The sequence below is a fragment of the Esox lucius genome, chromosome 9 (genome assembly GCF_011004845.1).
Source record: "Esox lucius isolate fEsoLuc1 chromosome 9, fEsoLuc1.pri, whole genome shotgun sequence".
Classification (NCBI taxonomy): Eukaryota; Metazoa; Chordata; class Actinopteri; order Esociformes; family Esocidae; genus Esox; species Esox lucius.
Window position 1 is genome coordinate 17492254 of NC_047577.1, and position 26041 is coordinate 17518294.

The 26041-nt window shown below is 41.1% G+C and overlaps 2 protein-coding genes across 5 annotated transcripts; one reads left to right on the forward strand and one right to left on the reverse strand.

Moving 5' to 3' along the window:
* Window positions 1-615: 615 nt before the first annotated feature.
* Window positions 616-6588, forward strand: LOC105021451 (group XIIB secretory phospholipase A2-like protein). 2 transcript variants are annotated; one of them, XM_010889135.4, is made up of 4 exons: window positions 616-965; window positions 4972-5048; window positions 5221-5386; window positions 6470-6588. In XM_010889135.4, exons 1-4 carry the CDS (start codon window positions 716-718, stop codon window positions 6586-6588), a joined length of 612 nt encoding a protein of 203 aa, XP_010887437.2. In that variant the 5' UTR covers window positions 616-715. The 2 variants fall into 2 exon arrangements, with proteins under 2 accessions (XP_010887437.2, XP_010887436.2); XM_010889134.4 differs by having other exon boundaries at window positions 617-965; window positions 4972-5060.
* Window positions 6589-7096: 508 nt separating this feature from the next.
* On the reverse strand, window positions 7097-24880 carry LOC105021453 (titin homolog). 3 transcript variants are annotated; one of them, XM_013135357.4, is made up of 6 exons: window positions 24638-24880; window positions 17302-19360; window positions 12826-13038; window positions 11234-12636; window positions 9133-11077; window positions 7097-7527 (listed from the first exon to the last, which is right to left on the reverse strand). In XM_013135357.4, the coding sequence occupies exons 1-5, from the start codon at window positions 24697-24699 to the stop codon at window positions 9871-9873; spliced, it is 4944 nt and encodes a 1647-aa protein (XP_012990811.3). In that variant the 5' UTR covers window positions 24700-24880; the 3' UTR covers window positions 7097-7527; window positions 9133-9870. The 3 variants fall into 3 exon arrangements, with proteins under 3 accessions (XP_012990811.3, XP_019905033.3, XP_028978144.2); XM_020049474.3 differs by having other exon boundaries at window positions 9133-12636; window positions 12838-13038; XM_029122311.2 differs by having other exon boundaries at window positions 9133-12636.
* Between the last annotated feature and the right edge of the window lie 1161 nt (window positions 24881-26041).

Here is a 26041-nt window from a genome sequence, read left to right on the forward strand (position 1 = left end):
CTCCTTGAAGTGCAAGCGTTGTTCGATAAATACCCATAATGCATTGCGCCTAATCAAATGGGATTTGAAGTTCCTCAACTCTTCAAGTATCTCTGGTATACGTGATTGGTACTTGTCAAGTACGTTCCAGTCTGGTTACATTCAACAGTTTAGCGTTTATGCAACGTTTCGCATTTCCCACCTACTTCACAGCGGTGTGTTCAGCTGGTTAAGCGTTTGACTACATCAGAAAAAGAACCTGTAAAACTGATAGAAGGGTGCGTGTTATATCACGCTACGAGATTCATGATCAGTAGAATTCATGACACCTACATAGGCCCCTGAGTCAAGCTTTGTCAAAGTGTGTTGTTATTATCATTTTAGTTTTACCAACATTGTTCTTTAAATGTATTCATGATGCAGTGCATTGATTAGTCAAAAGAAATGACTCAACTGTAGTTATTTTATTATGCATGAGACAATAATCTTTAAGATTGATAATCAGGTCAATATAATTACTGTAAAATATATTCAAATCAACAAACGTAATTAACTTAAATCTAGATAGGATATGACCTTCGCTCCTCCAAAGTGGAGGCTGTCTCTGTGTCTAGCTCAAAGTCCAGCTTAGGGTGCGCTCAAAACGTCATTCTCCCTGTGCGTTTCTGCCTCTCATTCCAGGGGAAATCTGCAGACCGTCAAAGCTGTATAACTACCCGCTGCTCTGAATTCCAATATGACAAACTGGGCCTCTTTTGCCGTAATTCTACTTTTGGGCTTCTCCATCCAGGGGACCCTCTCTCAGGAGGAATCTGCTCCAGTGGAGCCCAGCCAGGCCCCTGTTGAAACCCCAATAGCAGAGGATGAGGACGAATGGGGTCTGAACTCCCTGAGGGGAAGCTTTGAAGCCGTCAATGGGTACTTTGACTCCATGCTGGAACTTATGGGCGGACGTGATGGAGTGTGCCAGTACCGCTGTCGATACGGTAAAAACATAAATATTATGTATTGGTCACCAACTCTGGCTAGACTAAATCATACTAACGTGCATTTGAGGCATGGCGGCAGCAAGCAACAGTGTAAGGAGTTGGCTAGACATTAACATTTACACCTAGAACAGGCTGACGATTAGCTGGAGATAATCTGTTGTGTACAAACAGATTCAATTGGATCCTAAGGTCAAATTGTGTAACGTTTTGGGTGCATAAAGAAAGTGTATAAAGAAAGTTTACACAGCACGTTCACAATCGTCAAATTTCGCTGCATTTAAAAAGTTAAACATAAATATATAGAACATTTTCCAAATGTGTAAGAAATACAATATTAGCATGTACTGACTATCTGTATTTTCAGCCTAGAATTAAAAAATGGTGGAAGCACCTTTGACAGCCATTGCCACTGTTAATAATTTAAAATGATATTCAAACAACTTTTGACAAGCATATATACAACATACAGCTGCCACCACAATTCTTGAACATAAAGGGATCAACACATGAACACACAAGGACCACATTCACTCAATATTTTTAGGCTGTTTTACAAAAGGGAAAAAAGATAGCCGGCGTTTGAAATGAATCCTCTCCAAATCAGGAAACAACAAAGATACTCAGTTTCTGGCCTGAAAAAAAAGTCTGTTAAAAACACAGTGCAGTTTAAAACCCACTGAATTTTGAAGTATTGTTTAGGCCACATGATGTGGGTATACTAGCCTGAACCAAAATAAATATGAAAGGGCAAAAGCTCAGGTAAAAAAGTTAAAAGAAAACCTGCTTCCAGATTTCAGATTGTTCCTGTGACTTTTATCCCCACTTCATGGTTTTCCCAGAGGTGATGAGTGTTCCTGACTAATCCTGTTTTTGTCCTGGCTAAATCAGAGACTTGTATATAGCTATCAACAATTCCTAGCAAAATTTACATTGCAATTTTAACTAAAACAATGGGGAAATTGTAAGTTGCCCACAGCTGTAATGACCACAAAAAGTGCTTTCAACAAGTATTGCAAGCAAGTTTATTTATATAGCACCATTCATACATAGAAGTAATTCAATGTGCTTTACAGAGATTTAAAAAAAATAATAATAATATATATATATATATATATATATATATAAATACAATAGAATGAAAACAAGTACTAGAATAAAAACATACATAAAATAGGCATTTCAATATGCTTTACATAGAATTAAAAAAACAATAATGATAAAAAAGAATAATAATAAAAACATGTACTATACTGGCAGATTCCGTAGTAGATTTTCATGAGGAAGCTATGTAACTATACAAGCTGTAAGGCTAACAGTGTGGTTAGGTTTCAGCACTCAATCATAGGCACTTGAAAAGATAAGGGTTTTTAACCTGAGTAATAAAAATTGATGCAATTGTGGTACATTTAAGATCTTCTGGTAATTTATTCCAGTTGTATTTAGCATAACTGCTAAATTCAGCTTCACCAAGTTTAGTTTGGACTCTGAGCTCTACTAGCTGCCCTGAGTTCATGGATCTAAGAGCCCTACTCAGTTTATAATCTTTAAACATATCAGAAATGGATTCAGGGCCTAAACCATTCAGTGATTTATAGACTAAACGTACCACTTTAAAATATATTCTGTAACTGACGAGAAGCAAGTGCAAAGATTTAAGAACCGGAGTGATGTGCTCTGTTCTCTTTGACCTAGTTAACATTCTAGCAGCAGCATTCAGAATGAGCTGCATGTTTTACAGTCTTTCTGGGGAGTCCAGTTAAGAGTCCATTACAGTATTCAACCCTACTAGAGATAAAAGCATGGATTAGCTTCTTTTGGTCTTTTTGGGGCACCAAGCCCTTGATTCTGGCTATATTTTTAAGATGATAGAATTTTGTTTTGGTGACCGCTTTGATATGACTGGTGAACAAGGGATCTGAGTCTATCAGAACACCAGGATTATGCACTTGGTCCTTGGATTTTAGGGCCTGAGACCCAGCTCTTTACTAATACAAGTCCTCTTATTACTGTTGCCAAACACAATAATCTCTGTTTAATCTTGGTTTAATTGAAGATAATTTTAGTTCATCCAGGTATTTATGTGCTCTATAAAGTGACACAGTGAGTCTATTCAGTTGTAGTCATTCGGTTAGAGAGCCATATATATTTGAGTATAATTTGCATATCTATGGTACTAAATGTTCACCCAGAGGTAGCATACAGAGATTGAAAAGAAGCGGTCCAAGAACTGATCCCTGGGGAACTCCACATGTCATAGCCACCCTATCAGATTCATGATTGCCAATGGTGACAAAGTAACTCCGGTCATCTAAACACGACCTGAACCAAAAAGGACTTTACCGGAGAGTCCTACCCAATTTAGCCTGTCCAGACGTTTTCTGTGATCTACAGTGTCAAATGCAGCACTAAGATCTAATAAAACCAGAACTGTTATTTCACCCGAATCAGTTTTCAGACGTATATCATTTAACACTTTTAACAGAGCTGTTTCAGTACTGCTGTGAGGTCAGAAGCCTATTTACTCTGGAGTGTGAAGATAATGTTTATTAATGTGGAAAATGTCATGGAGAACAGGTTGGTGTAGTATGCTTCTTAGGACACATCTCTATCTTCAACCCTTTAGAACCTGCTTGGGAGTTGTTGCAATGAGGCATTCAAATATTCCAAGCTAGATATAATGAAATAAACACATTACTGGGTTAATATTTCCTCATTATAAGATCAAAATTAAACACTTAAACGGTTTGAATGATCATAATGTTTGAAGAAAAAAGTGACATTTTAACCTATTACGGCAGGATATTACAGGTCATTGGCCTATTGACTTTCACTATCCATTAAAAATAAATTTTCTAAAGTCTCATTTATGGACACACCCTTATGCTAAAGCAATTTATACCCAATAACACCAGAAGGCAGAGTGAGAGCTTACCTGTGTAATTCCTCTGATATTACTAACAACCTTTATCACCTAACATCTGATAATGCGCCTCAGTAAGTAGACTTTGAGTAAGGAGAGATAGCTGGCAGTGGTGTCATGAAAGAAAAAGGAGATCTACAGTTAAAGCTTTAGTTGATATTGCGTCAAATGTCGGTTGACCTTATCTGTATTGACAATAGACAAAACCTTATTTTGTTATTGATTTTAAGTGGAACAGCAGTCACCCGACCATGCATCTGAAATCTACTTATATCTGAAACCTTTCACTTCGCAAAAAAATAATTGGTTTTGAAGTAAAAATACCATAACGTATTATAGCTCAAGATTACCATTCAAGATGGCGGCAGTTTGTTCTTTGGCGATCCATCACATTGAATTTCTCTGTACGTTCGTGTTGTTCGTCTACATGTCTGCCCAAGTTGCCTCCTCGCTCATTGTATATGAACGCCAAGCTCTCCTCGATATTCATGCCGCCGATGCTGATCTACGCAGTCGGAGTCCAGGGGGACAGGAGTTCTCTCTCCTTCGTTTACCAGCGAGTCTGTGCCGACTTTGGTCGACATAAGTTGTTTTTAAATGTGCTTTATTAATACATTTGACTTGACTTTGACTAGCTCACTGGAACTGACAGAGCAATGCACCTCCCACCCTGCTGCGTACATGGACCTCTCTAGGATTTGTGTTGATATGTCTGAGACAGGGTGAGATCACTTTTAGACAAAGTAGGATCTCTTTTAAAGAATGGTGTGTTTTTGGAGAAGCCTGGTAAATTAAATGAGGCGATCGTGTGACTGTTGTTTCCCTTTAACTGAATCGTCTCTCACAGATGTAACAAGAAATCTGTTGTCTGATGTCTGTAACTGACGGACTTCAGACCTTTCTTTGCTGAGTTAGTCAACAGTGTATGGTATGATGGACTGGACTAGCATCAGTTCCCTTTCAATTTTGTAAATTCAAATTTCACTCATTGTTTTTAAATAAGGAAGGGTAAAATGTCAGTTCGTTGATTTAATTCAAATGGAACTGAACCTATTAATGATGGCAGCATTCTTCATTTCTCAGGGAAAGCTGCACTTCCTCGTCCTGACTATCAGATGCCAGAGCCCAACGGATGCAGCTCCTACTTCCTCGGCCTGCCGGTACCCAATAGTGTATGCATCTGTAAACGATCTGAAACACAAACACCACCAACACTGACACTTTACAATGTTCACGTTGTTGGTACAAAACAGTAAGTCGGTCAAACGCTTTCAATACCAATACGGACACATGCATGAACGCTCAACCCCAACTTTATCCCGTTCCATCAAGGTTGACCTGGGCATCCCTGCAATGACCAAGTGCTGCAACCAGCTGGATATATGCTATGACACCTGTGGCTCCAACAAGTACCGCTGCGACTCCAAGTTCCGTTGGTGTCTCCACAGCATCTGTTCTGACCTCAAGAAGAGCCTGGGCTTTGTGTCGAAGGTTGAAGGTCAGCCAACCCGATACAGTGTACAACAGAAACAGCATAGGAACTGAGATGGCCGGCACAGATAAGCAGGGCTGGCCCTAAGCATAAGCAACATAGGCAGTCACTTAGGGCTCCCAACAGCTAGGGGGCCCCAGACCGTTAATGAGGGGGCCCCCAAATCAAATTTTGCTTAGGGCCCCCAATAGGCTAGGGCCGGCACTGTAGATACATTACTTCATTATTTCTTTGCTATCGTTGTGGGGCCACTGTGGTTTGCTTATTGCCCCCGCCCAACAGAATGGTCAACCCTGAGTTATGAGTTGGGAGAAAGTGGACCCTATGCTGTCTACTGCCAGTGAGATAGTGGGCTCACAGCCCCCCTTCTAGAGAGGCTTTGACCATATCCCCCCCAAAAAAAATAGTATTTAAATGTAACCATCTTTTGAGTGATCCCCGCCCAGCTGAGATATCTTAATACTACAACTACTTCTTTAAAACGTATTGTGAAAATGTAATGTTACTGCAGTAGCTAGCTAATTGAATGAACAGTGCATTTAACGTGGTAGCCCACTAGCAGGTTTGAAAGTGTTTGGTAATATATAGTGCTTGGCTCAGGCTAGATTGATTGTAATGGATGTGTCCTTTTATATTATTCGATGTCAGAAATACTGTTTGCAAACATCTTGGTTGATGTCTAAGCTGGGGAATGTGATGATATGCTTTGCAAACTATAGAAGCCTTCAAATCCACCAGATTACGCCAACAAACCCAAACTTCCCTAAACCTTTATCAGCCATATTGTTATTTTATATGAGATGTTTAAATAGATCTCTAATAACCAGTACCGTGCACAGACCTTCTGAGGGGCATGTGCTGAATCTGAAAAAGTGGGCGGAGTTGTGTTGGAGTGATCTACGCGGTTTTTAAAAAACAGACGACGCACGCCCGCTGCTGTGCACGACGTGCGTCACCAAGGTGGTTGGGCACATGTCAACAGGAAAGGGCACTAGATAGCAAAGGGGCATGTGCTCTGCACAGGTTGAGCCTTACCTGTGCACGGGCCTGGTAATAACTCTAATCCCCATTTCTCTGTTTACCTTTTAGCATGTGAGACAGTAGCAGACACTCTATTCAACACAGTCTGGACCCTGGGCTGCAGGCCCTACATGAACAGCCAGAGAGAAGCCTGTATTTGTGAAGGAGAAGATAAGGATGAGCTTTAAGTTGGTCCTACAAACTCCCATATGCACAAAAACAACTATCCAATTGCAGCAAGTTAATTGGGGTCAGGTGATACTCGTCACTCCAAGGAACTGCCAAAGATACAACTTGATTCATGTTTAAAAATAACAAATATTTTGGCTATTTGTGTAATTTATTTTGGAGGTGTATTTTGCTTGGTTTTGTTCAACAGGTGCTGTATATTTGCAACCACTTTTGGGTTTATTTTTAGAATCTAATAAAAAGATGTACTGCAAAGTAACATTGTATGTGTCATCTTGGGTTGTCGAGGATAAGGTCAAGGCCATGCACACACACACAATCTCTTCCTGAAAACAGCCCCAGAAAGAGTGGCACTTAGCTGCAGTTCAAACTATACACAGCCAATACAAGTGTATTGACGTCTAGTCAATACCCACATCATGTTTAAACATTAAATGGAGAATATACATTATATCCAGAGATATATATACAATGAAATATATAATTATATACAAAGAAATTGCATTTTATTCAGTAAAATATATACAAAGTGAAAAGGGACAGGGCCTATATAAACAGAAGCATGTTTAAAACCTGGACATACTGTACAATGAAAATAAAGGCTCACAAGGCCTGACTTCATAAATCCAAAATACAAATAATTGTTTTTCATGTATAATGCAATGTCACTGCATAAATATCATTCTGAAATGAAGAATGTACAATATATTGGATCTGCAGGTTTGGCCGTGGAAGTCCATTGGGTCTGTATGATTCAGATTAGAGGGGAAGGTCATGAGGAACTGTGAAGATCAGCTGAAAACGTTGAATTTGATCTTCACCAGTGGTTCTGGAAGTAGTTCCCAATAGTCATTGTGGACTGTGTCACATCAAGTTTGTTCTGGGAATTTTTCTACATGGTTCAAGTACTGCTTCACCTTAATGTTGAACTCTCCAAGCTGGATGAAAACATACAACAAGAAATATTTACATATTTGTCATATTGACATGAATCACTATATGAAGAGGAACAGGTAACAATATTTTGGTGACATTCACAAGGTATGTAATTATTAAAGAATGCAGACATGCTGTGAAACCAGGCAAGCCTAGTTCAGCCGGCCCGCAATAGAAAGTGTTACCATCTCGAGATTCAAACCTGGGTCACCCACGTGAAAGGCTGTGTTGTTAACCACCGGTTGTCAGTATAGCCTCTTGTCTCTATCCTGAATAAATCCTCTTTTGCCACTGGCTGTTTTAATAGTTAATTGGCCATTCGTGAATAACACTGATACAGTTAAACTGACTAATGTTTCTTACTAAGTTCACCACAAATAGCGTCTATGAATGGCGTTTACCACTGGGCGTTTGCCACTGGCCGTTTGAACAGCGTATTAGCCAGTAATAAGCTTTACCGGTATTTATTAACTTACTGGAATAGTCATAAGAATCATAAGCTATTTAATTTCATGGCATAAGAAAAAATTAAAATAATTCATGGCAAAACAACATACTTTTTTCTTTCATTCATGAATTACATTTATACAATAACTATCAACAAAGGCGAAGATAACTTTTTCATCAAGTGAAAAGATGAGAGAATCGTGGAATCTACCAGAAATAATTAATAAATGTCATTGCTCATAATATATTCGAGCTTAGGTCTTCCATATGAGAGGCGCTGTCTTTAACCACTGCGCCACGGCATTACACGTTTCAGCATTCGCTAGACTCCATTGAGGATTGTGTTACACTGATTAACGTTTCTTATTATGTTTACCTCCACCATAGCACCTATGAACTGTATTGCTTTTGCCACTGGCCGTTTTAACATCTTAGTAGCCAGTAATAGGCTTACTGGTATCTACTAACTTCCTAGGAATAATCACAAGAATTGAGCAATTGCTAGCAAAACTGAAGATAAACTTTTCCATGCCAGAAACAGTAGCAATATAACCGTATACAGTTTAAGTTAAGGCTTAATATAACGTAACTAATGTATGTAGTAGCCAGCAAATGTGTTTGTCTATCCTGACCCAAATCGCATGCACACATGCGTACTTCGAAAATCTACCAGAAACAGTCGCAATATAACCGTAAACTTTCGGTTAAATTTCAGGCTTACGATAATGTGGATACTGAAGATTTCGTCTATATGTCTAAGGTTATCGTCTATACGGAGTCATTTTATAATGCGTACTTTGCTTCGCCTGCGAGGAGGTACGAACTCGGGACCTATAGGTCCGCTTCTCTAACCACTACGTTATTTAACAAGGTCTACTCAGTCAGTCAGTTACTCACTCAGTAAGAGACATTCACTCATCTTGGCCGGCAAAAAAAAAAAGGCCAGCATTAATGCAATACTTCCAACAATTACAATTACAACACACATGTTACTAGATTCAAAGTGACGGTATTATTCAATGGCCTATTTTCGTGGATACAGATTAGGCCTAGTCCTTGACTAAAATATTAAACTTAATGGAAAATCTCCATAGAGGTAATATTTGTTGTCCAGGACTCAGCATAATCTGTCTGAAATATCGGCCATAAATGGTACAAACCTTTTTCATTTTGCCTAATTCTCATCATCTGTCATTTCATGCCTCCATGTCTCCTGGTGTCTGGTGAGGCGCTCCTTCATGTCTGGTGAGGGGCTCCTTGGTGTCTGGTGAGGGACTCCTTGTTGTCTGGTGAGGCGGTCCTTGGTGTCTGGTGAAGGGCTCCTTGTTGTCTGGTGAGGGGCTCCTTGGTGTCTGGTGAAGGGCTCCTTGTTGTCTGGTGAGGCGGTCCTTCATGTCTGGTGAGGGCCTCCATGGTGTCTGGTGAGGCAGTCCTTCATGTCTGGTGAGGGACTCCTTGGTGTCTGGTGAGGCGGCCCTTCATATCTGGTGAGGGGCTCCTTGGTGCCTGGTGAAGGGCTCCTTAGTGTCTGGTGAGGCGGTCCTTCATGTCTGGTGAGGGGCTCCTTGGCGTCTGGTCAGGCGGTCCTTCATGTCTGGTGAGGGGCTCCTTGGTGTCTGGTGAGGCGGTCCTTTATGTCTGGTGAGGGGCTCCTTGGTGTCTGGTGAGGCGGCCCTTCATATCTGGTGAGGGGCTCCTTGGTGTCTGGTGAGGGGCTCCTTGGTGTCTGGTGAGAGGGTCATTGGTGTATGTCTGGTGAGGGGCTCCTTGGTGTCTGGTGAGAGGGTCATTGGTGTATGTCTGGTGAGGGGGTCCTTGATGTATGTCTGATAAGGGGGTCCTATTATAGCATTATACCATGGGGCATGTTACAAGGGGGCTTCATACCAGAGGGCACGTTACCACATGGCATTATACCACATGGCAACATGCCCGATGTTACCAGGGGGCATTATACCAGGGGGCATGTAACCAGGAGGCATCATACCAGGGGTCATGCTACCAGGTGGCATCATACCAGGGGTCATGCTACCAGGTGGCATCATACCAGGGGTCATGCTACCAGGTGGCATCATACCAGAGGTCATGCTACCAGGTGGCATCATACCAGAGGGCATGTTACCAGGGGGCATGACAACAGGGGGCATAATACCAGGAGGATAACCCTGTCCTGGAGGCAAATCACTGGCCAGTGGGCTGCATTGTGGTCCCATGTGCTGAGAGTACTGTGTTGAGTAGGTTGTCATCACAGATGCTTGAGGACGTGTAGGGTCATTTGAGAATGGGTAAATTAAGCTCTGTTGGGACCCAAACCAGCTGTCCAGTAGCTTTCCCCCTATCTCTCTATTTTGGTCCCTCTCATAACTGGCTCTGCCCTGTACCCTCTCATAACTGGCTCTGTTCTGGACCCTCTCGTATTGGTATCTGGTACAAAGTTGCCTATCTATGCCTCGGATGAGAAAGTGTTTGTTTCTGTCTGTGTTTCTCTCAGAGCTGGTCCTGTCTCTCTCTCTGTGCATGTCGCTGTTACTAGAGGATCGGCCTCTGTAAGTAGAGAGTTTAGAACTCAAGCTATCTGATGAGGAGGAACTCCTTTGTTGTTTGAGAAAGCATGCTTTCTCCTTCTCATTCACCTCATCCCTTTTTGTGCTCTCTTCTTTCTGCATCATGCTGTTCGTTTTGACAATCTTTCTTATGTTCTTCATTTTCACCGTCATCATCTTGCCAACCCCTTTTCCCGTCTTCATCTTGCTCTCTTCTTTCACCGTCTTCATCTTGCTTACCTCTTTCACTGTCTTTAACTTGCTCACCGTTTTCATATTCCTCATCTCTTTCACAGTCTTCATCTTGATTTCTTCTTTCTCCTTCTCACTATTCCGGTCAGCCTTTAGTGAGGGGCCTATCTCCATGTCCTTGTCCTTCCTCTCCTGCTCTCTCTTAACACCATACAGCCTCTCCTGGGTCCTGTCTGTCAGTCGACCCAACTCCTCCACACTCATATTCCACCCAATCATCTGCAAAAGGCTCTGTACCTGGCTGTACTTCTGCTCATCCTCCAGCCTTGATTCCTTTTTCTTCTCATTAGATGGAGATGTTGACTTATGCCTCACTCTCCTCTTCTCCTCTACAGAAGGTGACTTATGCCTCACTCTCCTCTTCTCCTCTACAGAAGGTGACTCATGCCTCACTCTCCTCTTCTCCTCTACAGAAGGTGACTCATGCCTCACTCTCCTCTTCTCCTCTACAGAAGGTGACTTATGCCTCACTCTCCTCTTCTCCTCTACAGAAGGTGACTTATGCCTCACTCTCCTCTTCTCCTCTACAGAAGGTGACTCATGCCTCACTCTCCTCTTCTCCTCTACAGAAGGTGACTTATGCCTCACTCTCCTCTTCTCCTCTACAGAAGGTGACTTATGCCTCACTCTCCTCTTCTCCTCTACAGAAGGTGACTTATGCCTCACTCTCCTCTTCTCCTCTACAGAAGGTGACTTATGCCTCACTCTCCGCTTCTCCTCTACAGAAGGTGATTTATGCCTCACTCTCCTCTTCTCCTCTACAGAAGGTGACTTATGCCTCACTCTCCTCTTCTCCTCTACAGAAGGTGACTCATGCCTCACTCTCCTCTTCTCCTCTACAGAAGGTGACTTATGCCTCACTCTCCTCTTCTCCTCTACAGAAGGTGACTCATGCCTCACTCTCCTCTTCTCCTCTACAGAAGGTGACTTGTGCCTCACTCCCCTCTTCTCCTCTACAGAAGGTGACTCATGCCTCACTCTCCTCTTCTCCTCTACAGAAGGTGACTTATGCCTCACTCTCCTCTTCTCCTCTACAGAAGGTGACTTATGCCTCACTCTCCTCTTCTCCTCTACAGAAGGTGACTTATGCCTCACTCTCCTCTTCTCCTCTACCAAAGGTGACTTAAGCCTCTCTTTCTTCTCCTCAATAGAAGACTTATTCCTCCCTTTTCTCTTCTCTACAGAAGAAGACCTATACCCATCTTTACTCTTCTCCAAAGGAGACTTATGCCTCACTTTCTTGTTCTCCTCTACAGGAGAACTATACCTCCCTTTCTTCTTCTCTAGAGTAAACGTATACCTCTCTTTCTTCTTCTCCTCAACAGAAGGAGATGTATGCCTCCTTTTCCTCTTCTCCTCAACAGGATACTTATGCCTCTCTTCTTTCGTCTCCTCTGAAGATCGAGAAGTTTTGCTTTTTTGTCTATCATCGTCATTTGTTTTAGCTTGGGTTTCCTCCAGTCTAGGTTGCCTGATCTTTTCGCCACTTTGTGAGTTCTCTGGTGGGGCTCCATCTTGGATCTTGGATCTCAGACAATCCTCAGGTAAACCTGTTGGCACCACTTCACTCAATAGACTCCCAAACGGATTCCCAAGTACATTAATAGGACCCTGGATCAGAGTGGGTTGACTACAGACCACATACTGGAAACCTGGTGGAAACTCATCAAACCGGGAGCGCCTTTTGCAAGGGGTCACCTTGGAGGTGGTCTCAGGCTGACCATCACATGTTATCAGAGGACCGCGTGGAAGGTCTTTTCCCACAGAGGTTAAATCACTGACATCGTTAACAATGCTTGAGAGTTTGTCGATGTCCACCCCTTTGTTGAGGACATTAAGGAAGCGCTGGAAGCCTGTGGTTTCTGTGTCCTGGATGTTGGGGGAAAAAAACAGAGAAAACAAGAGATATAGGAGTAACATCAACAAATTCCTATCCACCACAGCAGATTTATACATTTATTGGTATATCGGTCTGTATTTTTTACACTTGTGGAGGAGTGCGGTGACTTACCATTTATACTCCCAAACACAATTCATTCCATACGGTAGGCAACATACCTTTTTATTCACCTTTAGATTACATCGATGCTCCATTAAAGCTTCCACTTTCAGTTTCAGGGGATGATCCTCTTCCGACACGTCCAGGGTGAGGTAATCTATGTCTTTGCCCCCTTTAGGCAGGATGGATTCATTCATTCTTTCCAAAAAGCTTTTCACCACTTTAGGAGAGTGCAACTCAAACTTGGAAGGGACTTGCTGGTCTGCAGACTCCTTAAGTGAAATATTGAAAACGTTACAAAACCTATGACGATGAATAAAAAGTTGCAGCTAAATACCAATCTACAGTCAGTTTAGTATGTTACCTCAATGCTAATCAGAGAGGTCTAAGGATAACAAATTCTAGATCCTAAGTCCCTGTAAATCAACAGGCTATTTGGATTCCAGTTCGGTACGATTTGGTACCAACGGTGCAGACCTCCATGTTCAACATGTTTGGTGGTATCAATTGTACCAAAGAATAATTGCTTATGTCACAAAATGATGTCAAACCTTTGCAAGAAGAACAGAAAGTCACCATCCTCATTGCGATTTCAACCCCTCAACTAGTGTATGTCAATAACCCACGCTAGGGGACCAATAACAGCAGGAGTGCAGTGTGGAGAACAACTGTAAAGCAGTTATTGAAAATGTCTCCCATAAAAAGCGTTGTTCACAGCACCAACAAAGCGTGCCAGCGACTAGGAAGGGGCTTAATATTGTATTCACTTCATATTTCACTCAGCTTACCACAATATATTCTTTTTTTTCTTACTCCCTCGCAACTCTGCTCTGTTCTGCTAACGTAATCAGGTGAAAGTCAGAGCAGTAGAGCATTTACAATGGGCTACATTCATTTTACAACCTCTGACTGCTTATGCACATTCACTATTTAATGATCTTGCCTCCTGAAGTACATTTAGTAGACTTAAATGCAACAAATATAAAGATATAGATTTTTGATGATGTGTTGATATGAAAAAGAAATGGACAATGGCATTAATAAATGCATGGTTTATGCCATGCACAGTAGTGGACATTTGTCCCGAAAGATCAACATCGCCTGAGTCTGAAAGTTCAGCATAGCCTAACTGCAAGGTGCTCACAGCAGTGTATTTCACAAAAAGATATTAAACCATTTTATATACATACAGTTGTGCTCATAAGCATTTATTTTGAAAATATGACTGATAAAAGCAAAAAAATATATATTTCATTTAAGGATAGTGATCACATGAAGCCACTTATTATCACATAGTTGTTTGGCTCCTTTTTAAATCATAATGATAACAGAAATCACCCAAATGGCCCTGATCAAAGGTTTACATACCACGTTTTGGCATTTCCTCCATGTTTTGTTTCATGATTGTGCCATTCTGTTATGACCTACAGGTGAATGTAAATCCCATAAGAAATAAAAGATGTGTTTTGCCTGCTCACTCATGTTTTCTTTACAAATGGTACATATATTACCAATTCTCAAAAAGTATGCAAACCTTTGAGCACAACTGTACACTTCTGTCGAAACGTTTGGGGTCACTTAGAAACGTCCTTGTGAACAAAAGAAAAGCTAACTTTTTTGTCCATTAAAATAACATCAAATTGATCAGTAATGCAGAAGAAAAACCTTGTAAGCTTGTTTGATGGTTCTTGTGAGTTTTGTCTAGTTATTTACTGTGAGGACGTTGTACCAAGACGCAATGTTAAAAGTGAGGACTGATTAAATTAGGGACTTGTACACTGTTGTTAAAATGTCTAGACAATGTTAATATTGTAAATGACTATTCTAGCTGGAAACAGCTGATTTTTAATGAAATATTTACAAAGGCGTACAGAGGCCCATTATCAGCAAACATCAGTCCCAGTGCACAACTAAGCAAGAGGACTAGGTCTGTCACGATTATGACATTTTAGTTGACGATTATATGTCGCACAAATAATTGCGATGAACGATTAAATTGTTTATATTGTAAATATTATGCCACTATTACAGTGTAAGACAAATAATATTGTAATATTCTGGTGCAAAACAATTCTAAACTAGGTTTAAACATATTGAAATTAAGAAACAGCAAAATTCCAGCAAATGATCTGCGTCCTATAACCTTCCACACAGATGTCAAACACCCTAAAGAGGACAAATACATTACAGTGTCTAGTTTTAGAAACAGACGCCTCACAGGTCCTTAACTGGCAGCTTAATTAAATATTAACTGCAAAACACCAGTCTCAGCACCAACAGTGAAGAGGCGACTCCAGGACGCTGGCCCTTTAGGCAGAGTAGCAAAGAAAAAGCCATATCTCAGACTGGCTAATAAAATGAAAAGATTAAGATGGGCAAAAGAACACAGGCACTGGACAGAAGAAGACTGGAAAAAAGCACTATGGACAGACAAATCAAAGACTGAGGTGTTCGGATCACAAAGAAGAACATTTGTGAGACCCAGGCCAAATGAAAAGCTGCTGGAGGAGTGCTTGATGCCATCTGTCAAGCATGGTGGATGCAATGTGATGGTCTGGGGGTGCTTTGGTGGTGGTAAAGTGGGACATTTGTGCAGGGTTAAAGAGGTCTTGAAGAAGGAAGGCTATCACACCATTTTGCAACACCATGCCATGCCCTGTGGACGCCACTTGATTGGAGGCAATTTCCTCCTAAATCAGGACAATTAACCAAAGCACAGTTCCAAACTATGCAGGAACTATTTAGGGAAGAAGCAGTCAGTTGGTATTGTGTCTTTAATGAAGTAGCCAGCACATTCACTAGATCTCAACCCAATTGAGCTGTTGCGGGCGCAACTTATCATATCGTATGTAAGAAGTGCCCATCAAGCCAATCCAACTCGCAGGAGGTGCTTCAGGAAGCATGGGGTAAAATATATTCAGATTACCTCAACAAATTGACAATTAGAATGCCAATGGTCTGCATGACTGTAATCGCTGCAAATAGAGGATTTATTGACAAAAGCAAAGTTTGAAGGACACAATAATTATTTCTATTTAAACAATAATTTCTACATTCACCAGCCACTTCATTAGGTACATTCTGCTATTACCAGGATGGACAGCCTTTAGCCTTCAGAACTGCTTTATTTCTCTGTGGCATAGATTCAACAAGGTGCTGGAAACATTCCTCAGAGATTTGGGTCCATATTGACATTATAGCATTTACGCAGTTGCTGCAGATTTGTTGGCTGCACATTCATGAATCCAATCTCCCGTTCCACCACACCCCAAAGGAGCTCTATTGGATTGAAATCCGGTGACTGTGAAGGCCATTTGAGTACAGTGAATTCATTGTCATGTTCAAGAAATCACTTTGAGATTAAGTGAGCTTTGTGACATGGCGTGTTATCCTGCTGGAAGTAGCCATTGGAAACACTGTGGTCATAAAGGGATGGACATGGTCAACAACAATACTCAGGTAGGCTGTGGCGTTTAAATTATGCTCAATTGGTACCAAGGGGCCCAAAATTTTCCAATATCCCCCATACCATTGCACCACCCCTACCAGTCTGAACCATTGATACACAGCAAGGTTGGATCCATGCTTTCCTGTTGTTTACGCCAAATTCAGGCCCTACCATCTGAATTCCACAGCAGAAATGAGACTCATTTGACCAGGCAACGTTTTTCCAATCTTCTCTTGTCCAATATTGGTAGGATTATAGCCTCAGTTTCCTGTTCTTAGTTGACAGGAGTGGCACTCGGTGTGGTCTTCTGCTGCTGTAGCCCATCTGCTTCAAGGTTCAGAGATGCTCTTCAGCACACCTTGGTTGTAACGAGTGGTTATTTTAATTACTGTTGCCTTTCTATCAGCTCAAACCTGTAGGAGTCAAGCCTTTAATATGTATGGTGGGTTACTTTCGTAAGAACTTAAATCACCTTTCTTCCCCATTCTGATGCTTGGTTTGAACATCAGCAGATCGTCTTGACCATGTATACATGCCTAAATGCATTGAGTTTCTGGCACATGATTGGCTGATTAGATATTTGTGTTAACCAGCAGTTTAAAAGTGTTTATTTCCTATTAATTTTGCTATATTTCCTATTCATTTCCTGGTTCATTGTGTTTTCATGGAAAACAAGGACATTTCTAAGTGACCCAAAACTTTTGAACGGCAGTGTACATCGACTAGATAATGTACACAATTTCTAATCTCCTTATGAATTCTACTTGGGCAAAGATTTAAGCACTAAGAACTGTTTTATTGAAGGCTGGAGTTTCATGTATTTGTTGGTTCTATAATAACTTTTTGAATGTTCCTTAAAAATGAATTATGATTTAATTGTATTTGTTTAAAAGAAATACACTATTAATGTATTGGATATTCTTGCCATGGTATCAAAATGAGTATTGAGAATCATGTAATTTCTCTGGTCTCAAACAGAAGTTCAAAAGTCTGTTATTGTGACAGCAATATTGTTCAGTCCTATAGCAACACTGTTAACCCTCTTAATCGAAAATGCTATCAGAATTCAGAGCTAGCAAGTACATACCTTCGAGCGACATTCATTGGTCCATGCCCGCTTTCGCAGAATGAAATTCACCCTGTCTTTAAGTGTCTCTTTCTTAACCTTAACATTATTCTCAGTCGAAACATCAAGATCCGACTGGCGTTTCCGTATGGTCAGCTGTTCATGCTCTATGGTTTCCTGTGCTGCTTTCTTGCGGGCTATCTGTTCCTGTATGATCTCCAGTTCCATCTTCTTACGAAGGAGCTCCAGGTCCTCCAGACTTGGCTCCACATTATCTCCATCTACATCATTATCCGTGTCTGAGAAAAGGGGTTTGTGACTCTCTCTCAATGTGCCTCTGCTCCAGTCTCTGAACAATGGGTCCATTCTGTAGCTCCTAGCAGAGGAAGCAACTAATTTCTCCCAATCCTCTCTACTCCTCCCTTTGTTGGTGTACTGACCATAAGGCTCTCTGGCCTTATGTTCACTGTGTTGCTCACTGGACCCATGTAAACTGTATGGCTCACTGGCAATATGTTTACTGTAATGCTCTCTGGCTATATATTCACTGTGTGGCTCTCTGGCTATTTGTTTACAGTAGGGCTCTCTGGCAATATGTTCACTGTGTTGCTCACTGGACCCATGTTCACTCTTTGTCTCTCTGGCTAAACGTTCACTGTAAGGTTCTGTAGTTATTTGTTCACTGTGTGTCTCTCTGGCTATTTGTTTACTGTAGGGCTCTCGGGCAATAATTTCACTGTTGGGCTCTCTAGCTATATGTTTACTGTAGTGCTCTCTGGCAATTTGTTCATTGTAGGACTCTCTAACTAGATGTTCACTGTATGTGTCTCTGGCTATTTCTTTGCTGTAGGGCTCTCTAACTAAACGTTCACTGTATGTGTCTCTGGCTATTTGTTTACCATAGGGCTCGCTCACTAGATGTTCACTGGGTTTGTCTCTGAGTATTTGTTTATCGTAGGGCTCTCTGGCCAAAAGTTCACTGTAGGGTTCTCTAGATATATATTCACTTTGTGTCTCTCTAGCTAAATGTTCACTGTAGGGTTCTTTAATCACATGTTCACTGTGTGTCTCCCTGGCTAAATGTTCACTGTAGGGTTCTTTAGTCACATGTTCACTGTGTGTCTCCCTGGCTAAATGTTCACTGAAGGGTTCTTTAGTTACATATTCACGGTGTGTCACTCTAGCTAAATGTTCACTGTAGGGTTCTTTAATCACATGTTCACTGTGTGTCTCTCTGGCTAAATGTTCACTGTAAGTTTCTCTAGTTATATAGTCACTGTGTGTCTCTCTAGCTAAATGTTCACTGTAGGGTTCTTTAGTTACATGTTCACTGTGTGTCTCTCTGGTTATAGGTTCACTGTGTGTCTCTCTGGCTAAATGTTCACTGTAGGGTTCTTTAATCACATGTTCACTGTGTGTCTCCCTGGCTAAATGTTCACTGTAGGGTTCTTTAGTCACATGTTCACTGTGTGTCTCTCTGGCTAAATGTTCACTGTAAGGTTCTCTAGTTATATATTCACTGTGTGTCTCCCTAGCTAAATGTCCACTGTAGGGCTCTTTAGTTACATTTTCACTGTGTGTCTCTCTGGTTATAGGTTCACTGTGTGTCTCTCTGGCTAAATGTTCACTGTAGGGTTCTTTAGTTATGTGTTCACTGTGTGTCTTTCTGGCTAAAAGTTCACTGTAGGGCTCTCTGGTTATACGTTCACTGTAGGGCTCTCTGGTTATACGTTCACTGTAAGACTCTCTGGCTGTACCCAGGCAATAGCCACTCCTCTCAATGGTGTAGTCACATTGCCTCAAGCATTGTTTTCCACTCCTCATCCACTGAGGTCTTCTTTCTGGTTCTTCACCTTCCATCCACTGACTTCTTCTCACTGGTTCTTCACCTTCCATCCACTGACTTCTTCTCACTGTTTCTTCACCCTCCATCCACTGACTTCTTTTTGCTGGTTCTTCACCTTCCATCCACTGACTTCTTCTCGCTGGTTCTGCATACTGTCTTGGGTGAACATGGCCCTCTAGACCTGATGGGTATATTCTATCAGAAAGCAGCAGCTGGGCTGGCATTTCTTGTTCACTGCAGAGAAAAAGAAAGTGTTGACGGTTAATGAGTGACAATTATATTAACATTAAGAATGTGACCAATATAACCTATTGTGGAAATTATTTTAATCTTACTGGAAAAGACTGTTTTCGAGTTATGAGTTCTATTGAACAGGTTTATTTCATAGCTATGAGGAGAGAGCACACAGTGTAATCATGGATACAAGGTTAAGCCTATCTCTCCATTGTGCTGACAGTGAAGCTGTCCTTTATAGTACAGAAATGTAGGCAAAAGATAAACGAAAACTAAAAGATCTGTGTAGACCAGTTTAAGCTCACTTCCATTGATTATTCAGACACATTGTTGTTCTCAGAATTGACATTTCTGTAAAGTGAGGCAGTATAGCATATAGGCATGTTTACTATCAAAGTTCACAAAGTCACTGTCCTTTTCAGTCGTGTGTAACACAGAATGTTAGCAAATCACAAGTCATGTACTCGATCATACATGACACAGTACTCAATCATAGAATAGCATTAAAACAATTTAAAAAATCCTCTACAAATCAAGTTTATGTCTTTGAATATTATAATTTCTCTTTGGCCTGAAATGCTATTGTTAGATCAAGACAAGTTTCGTCCTCAATCAAAAGGAGTCAAACAAGCTGAGCTCCAATATATGGGTAGTTGCATTTCAATTGCATTCACATAACTTGCATCATTAAATGGTGCGCCTCAGGTCACATGACCACCTAATTGAAATTGATAAGCATCTCCAATTCTCATGACCTCACCCATTCTCTGACAAATCATCACCAATCAAAATGAGTTGTGCAGCAGGTTGTTTGGGGGGTAAGGATGCTCTGCTCTGTTTTGTTTTAATAGGCTAGAATCAGATGTCACTCTTTTGTCATCTAGATTAATCATTGTTTAGCATGTAGGACTTGGGTGGAGAAGATGGCAACTGAGATGGCAAACTGAAGTGCTGCTTGAATCTGGTGCATGGTAGTCGAGTTGCTAAGATCATTTGGAAGATAATGACAGAGGAGAAAGTGCAAAAATAATAGAACCTTTGAGCATGACTTAAAGTTTGTTTGAAGTATCTAGGGCGGTAAAAGAGTCATGTTGAAGTGAAATCCATTATAGACATGGAGTGATTTTGCATGTCCTGGGGGCAAAAGGAGAAGGCATTACTGCTACATACAGTGGGGAGAACAAGTATTTGATACACTGCCGATTCTTCAGGTTTTCCCACTTACTAAGCAAGTAGAAGTGTAATTTTATCATAGGTACTTTTCAACTGTGAGTGACGGAATCTAAAACAAAAATCCAGAAAATCACATTGTATGATTTTTAAATAATTAATTAGCATTTTATTGCATGACATAAGTATTTGACACATCAGAAAAGCAGAACTTTATTTGAGCACACTCCTCCATACAGACCTTCTCCAGATCCTTCAGGTTTCGGGCCTTTCGCTGTGCAACACGACTTTCAGCTCCCTCCAAAGATTTTCTATTGGGTTCAGGTCTGGAGACTGGTTAGGCCACTCCAGAACCTTGAGATGCTTCTTACGGAGCCACTCCTTAATTGCCTTGGCTGTGTGTTTTGGGTCGTTGTCATGCTGGAAGACCCAGCCACGACCCATCTTCAATGCTCTAACTGAGGGAAGGAGGTTGTTGCCCAAGATCTCACGATACATGGCCCCATCCATCCTCCCCTCAATACGGTGCAGTCGTCCTGCCCCTTTTGCAGAAAAGCATCCCCAAAGAATGATGTTTCCACCTCCATGCTTCACGGTTGGGATGGTGTTCTTGGGGTTGTACTCATCCTTCTTCCTCCAAACACGGCAAGTGGAGTTTAGACCAAAAAGCTCTATTTTTGTCTCATCAGACCACATGACCTTCTCCCATTTCTCCTCTGGATCATCCAGATGGTCATTGGCAAACTTCAGAAGGGCCTGGACATGCGCTGGCTTGAGCAGGGGGACCATGGATTTTAATCCATGACGGCGTAGTGTGTTACTAATGGTTTTCTTTGAGACTGCGGTCCCAGCTCTCTTAAGGTCATTGACCAGGTCATGCCGTGTAGTTCTGGGCTGATCCCTCACCTTCCTCATGATCATTGATGCCCCACGGGGTGAGATCTTGCATGGAGCCCCAGACCGAGGGAGATTGACCGTCATCTTGAACTTCATCCATTTTCTAATAATTGCGCCAACAGTTGTTGCCTTCTCACCAACCTGCTTGCCTATTGTCCTGTAGCCCATCCCAGTCTTGTGTAGGTCTATAATTTTATCCCTGATGTCCTTACACAGCTCTCTGGTCTTGGCCATTGTGGAGAGGTTGGAGTCTGTTTGAATGAGTGTGTGGACAGGTGTCTTTTATACAGGTAACAAGTTCAAACAGGTGCAGTTAATACAGGTAATGAGTGGAGAACAGGAGGGCTTCTTAAAGAAAAACTAACAGGTCTGTGAGAGCTGGAATTATTACTGGTTGGTAGGTGATCAAATACTTATGTCATGCAGTGAAATGCAAATTAATTATTTAAAAATCAATGTGATTTTCTGGATTTTGGTTTTAGATTCCATATCTCACAGTTGAAGTGTACCTATGATAAAATTACAGACCTCTACACGCGTTGTAAGTAGGAAAACCTGCAAAATCGGCAGTGTATCAAATACTTGTTCTCCCCCACTGTATACACATTATTAGATTATTAGGAACACCATTCTAATACTGTGTTTGACCCCCTTTCGCCTTAAGAACTGCCTTAATTCTACAAGGTGCTGAAAGCATTCTTTAGAAATGTTGGCCCATATTGATAGGATAGCATCTTGCAGTTGATGGAGATTCGTGGGATGCACATCCAGGGCACGAAGCTCCCGTTCCACCACATCCCAAAGATGCTCTATTGGGTTAAGATCTGCTGACTGTGGGGGCCATTTCAGTACAGTGACCTCATTGTCATGTTCAAGAAACCAATTTGAAATGATTCTAGCTTTGTGACATGGTGCATTATCCTGCTGCATTATCCTGCTAGTAGTATCAGAGGATGGGTACCTGGTGGTCATAAAGGGATGGACATGGTCAGAAACAATGCTCAGGTAAGCCGTGGCATGTAAACGATGCCCAATTGGCACTAAGGGGCCTAAAGTGTGCCAAGAAAACATCCCCCACACCATTACACCACCACCACCAGCCTGCACAGTGGTAACAAGGCATGATGGATCCGTGTTCTCATTCTGTTTACGCCAAATTCTGACTCTACCATCTGAATGTCTCAACAGAAATTGAGACTCATCAGACCAGGCTACATTCTTCCAACTGTCCAATTTCGGTGAGCTTGTGCAAATTGTAGCCTCTTTTTCCTATTTGTAGTGGAGATGAGTGGTACCCGGTGGGGTCTTCTGCTGTTGTAGCTCATCCGCCTCAAGGTTGTGCGTGTTGTGGCTTCACAAATGCTTTGCTGCATACCTCGGTTGTAACAAGTGGTTATTTCAGTCAAAGTTGCTCTTCTATCAGCTTGAATCAGTCGGCCCATTCTCCTCTGACCTCTAGCATCAACAAGGCATTTTCGCCCACAGGATGTTTTTCCCTTTTCACACCATTCTTTGTAAACCCTAGAAATGGTTGTGCGTGAAAATCCCAGTAACTGAGCAGATTGTGAAATACTCAGGCCGGCCCGTCTGGCACCAACAACCATGCCATGCTCAGAATTGCTTAAATCACCTTTCTTTCCCATTCTGACATTCAGTTTGGAGTTCAGGAGATTGTCTTGACCAGGACCACATCCCTAAATGCATTGAAGCAACTGCCATGTGATTGGTTGATTAGATAATTGCATTAATGAGAAATTGAACAGGTGTTCCTAATAATCCTTTAGGTGAGTGTACACTTATACTGTCAGAAGTAGTGAATTATTATTTTAGCTGCAAAACACTACTAAAAGGAGATATATATGGAGTTACAGTGGATCAAAAAAACTCAGCAGATGTACACAAATGCAATCAATTCTACTCGAAGATCACTTAACTACTGTTGGATTCCAAACAGATTTATTATACACTTAACACAACACAGAGGACAACTATACGATCAGTAAGTAAAGCTAAGCCTTTTGAGCTCTCAAAGGGACATGAGGATATGTGGTATGGACAGGGTATAATAAACTGTGAGAATTGATAGGAAGATGTGTTGTACTTTTGGTGAAGGTCATTCCTTTATCCAAACAAACAATGTTGTCTGTGCATATAACATGTACCTGCATTTCTGTTAGGAGTCCAGAGTAAGTGAAAACAATTGAGGACAGAACAACCTGTGTGTCTGTATTCTCTAAGACAATGAATAAAACTCAGTCTCCTCAACAGTAGTTCACTGTGGTTTATTTTCTTAGTTAAGTCCGAAACACCATTTTCATTAGTCATGTAAAACTTGGAAACAAGTATAAAACAAACAACGCTGTTAGTTCAGAAGATAGATTTTGTGGCATTTATTACACAGATGATAAAATGATCAGTATGCAGAACTCATTCTGTATTTTCTAAGCTAGGTGAATAGCAGCAACAACACTTAGCGGTCAGACAAATTCTCCTCAATCCAGCAAGGTACAGTTTCCACATGAACAGTTGGTGTAATTCTACATGTTGTTTAAATTATACCGCTGAAACAAACAATAGGTTTAAGAAACGGGCCATTGTTGTACCTACAGCAGAGAAAACGTTGGGGTATCCAGGAATGAACATCTGTTAACCTTGCTAGGACTAGGCTACATATTGAAGATGTTTCCCCCACCCAGGCAGTGTGCAGGGACGTTGGACTGTATAGGTTGGGCTGGTATGAGTAGTATTGCGGTAGACAATACTAAACATTTCATTAGGCACTAGAATTAAGTATGTTGGATTTGATGTGGGAAAAGACTCGCTTAGTGGGTGGCAGAAAATGCACCTTAATTCGGCTACGAACAGCCAAAACAAACTTGAATAAGGTGGGACTTTTCAGCTCCAACGCAATTTCAGATCGATGAACATCCAGATACTTGCACCTTTAATATACAACTTTAAACCTCTAAAACATAACTACCGGAAACGTTACTGTCTTAGCAGTGTATATGCCGAAATTACTGCTAGTAGTTAGTAGCCAGAAATATCAATACATCGTATCTACGGGGTAAATACCATGTAAACATCTAAATGCAAAGCATAAACGTGTAACCATTAGCTAACGTTAGTTATCTTTTTGATATTTCTCCCCGATTTAGTTAAATTGCCTATTACAGTACAACTATAAAACATAGAGGCATGTTTGTTTACCTCCAGTCTGCCCTCTTCTCTTTTGATAGAAGGCCTAGTATCTCATGTGTTATACGTCTCATTCTGGATCTTGACGGTAAAAAAATAACTAGTCAACCTGGCAAGTCTGATAGTTTTCACTGGAAAATAAAACGTACTATTATTTATATAAAGTTATGTCTACATTGCTGTTAGGAGAACCGATAAGGAAGCTCCGACGCCGTTCCTTTTACAAAGAGCAGAAGGATATAACGTGGACCTGATTCCAGGGATATCCCTGCATTGTAATTTAAAGATGGCTGCCAAGGTATTACCATATATGGACATGTGGATGTGACGAACTATGGACCCATCTGATGAGTCCAGTATTTTGGACTAGGGGACTAGTTAACTAGTAGTTCAACTAGTAATATAACTGCAATTCACAGTATCTTAGTGGTATATTGTCTTGTTACTTCAATGCATGGGACCTAACATAATGTAACTATTGTAGAGGTTTAAATTAAGTTAATTAAAGCAATTTTGAGGGTAGCTTTTAGTGTAGCTTAACTACAAACCTGTTTCAAAAAAAGTGGGGACACTGCATAAAATGTAAATAAAGAAAATGCATTGATGTGCAAATAATTTAAACCCTAATTTAAATATTCAGTAGAGAAGAGTACAAAGACAACATATCATATGTGGAAACTGTGACATTTTATAGTTTCTTGAAAAATATATGCCCACTTTGAATTTGATGCCAGCAACACGTATCAAAAAAGTTGGGACATAGGCAACAAAAGACTGGAAAAGTTGTGTAATGCTAAAAAACTAAACCTGGTGGAATATCACATCACTAATATGGTAAATTGGCAACAGGTCAGTAACATGACTGGGTATTAAAATATCATTCCAGAGAGGATGTATCAGTCAGAATTGTGGATAGGTTCACCACTCTGTGACAGACTGCGTGGACAAATAGTGCAACAATTTAAGAATAATATTTCTCAATGTAAAATTGCAAAGAGTTCATCTACGGTACATAAAATCATTCAACGATTCAGAAAATAGAATAGCATGAAGTGGAAATCACTGCTTGGGCTCAGGAACACATCCAAAAACCATTGTCTGTGAACACAGTATGTCGCTGCATCCACAAATGCAAGTTAAAACTCATGTAAAGAAGAAACCATATATAAACAAAATCCAGAAACCCAGACACCTTCTCTGGGCCCAAGCTCATTTAAGATGGACTGAGGTGAGGTGGAAAACTGTCCTGTGGTCTAATAATCACAATCATGGATGCAACCTCCAGACTAAAGAGGAGAGGGACCATCCGGCTTCTTATCAGCACACAGTTCAAAAGCCAGCATCTGTGGTGGCACCATTAATGCTGAACAATATATACAGGTTTTGGAGCAACATATGCTGCCATCCAGACAATGT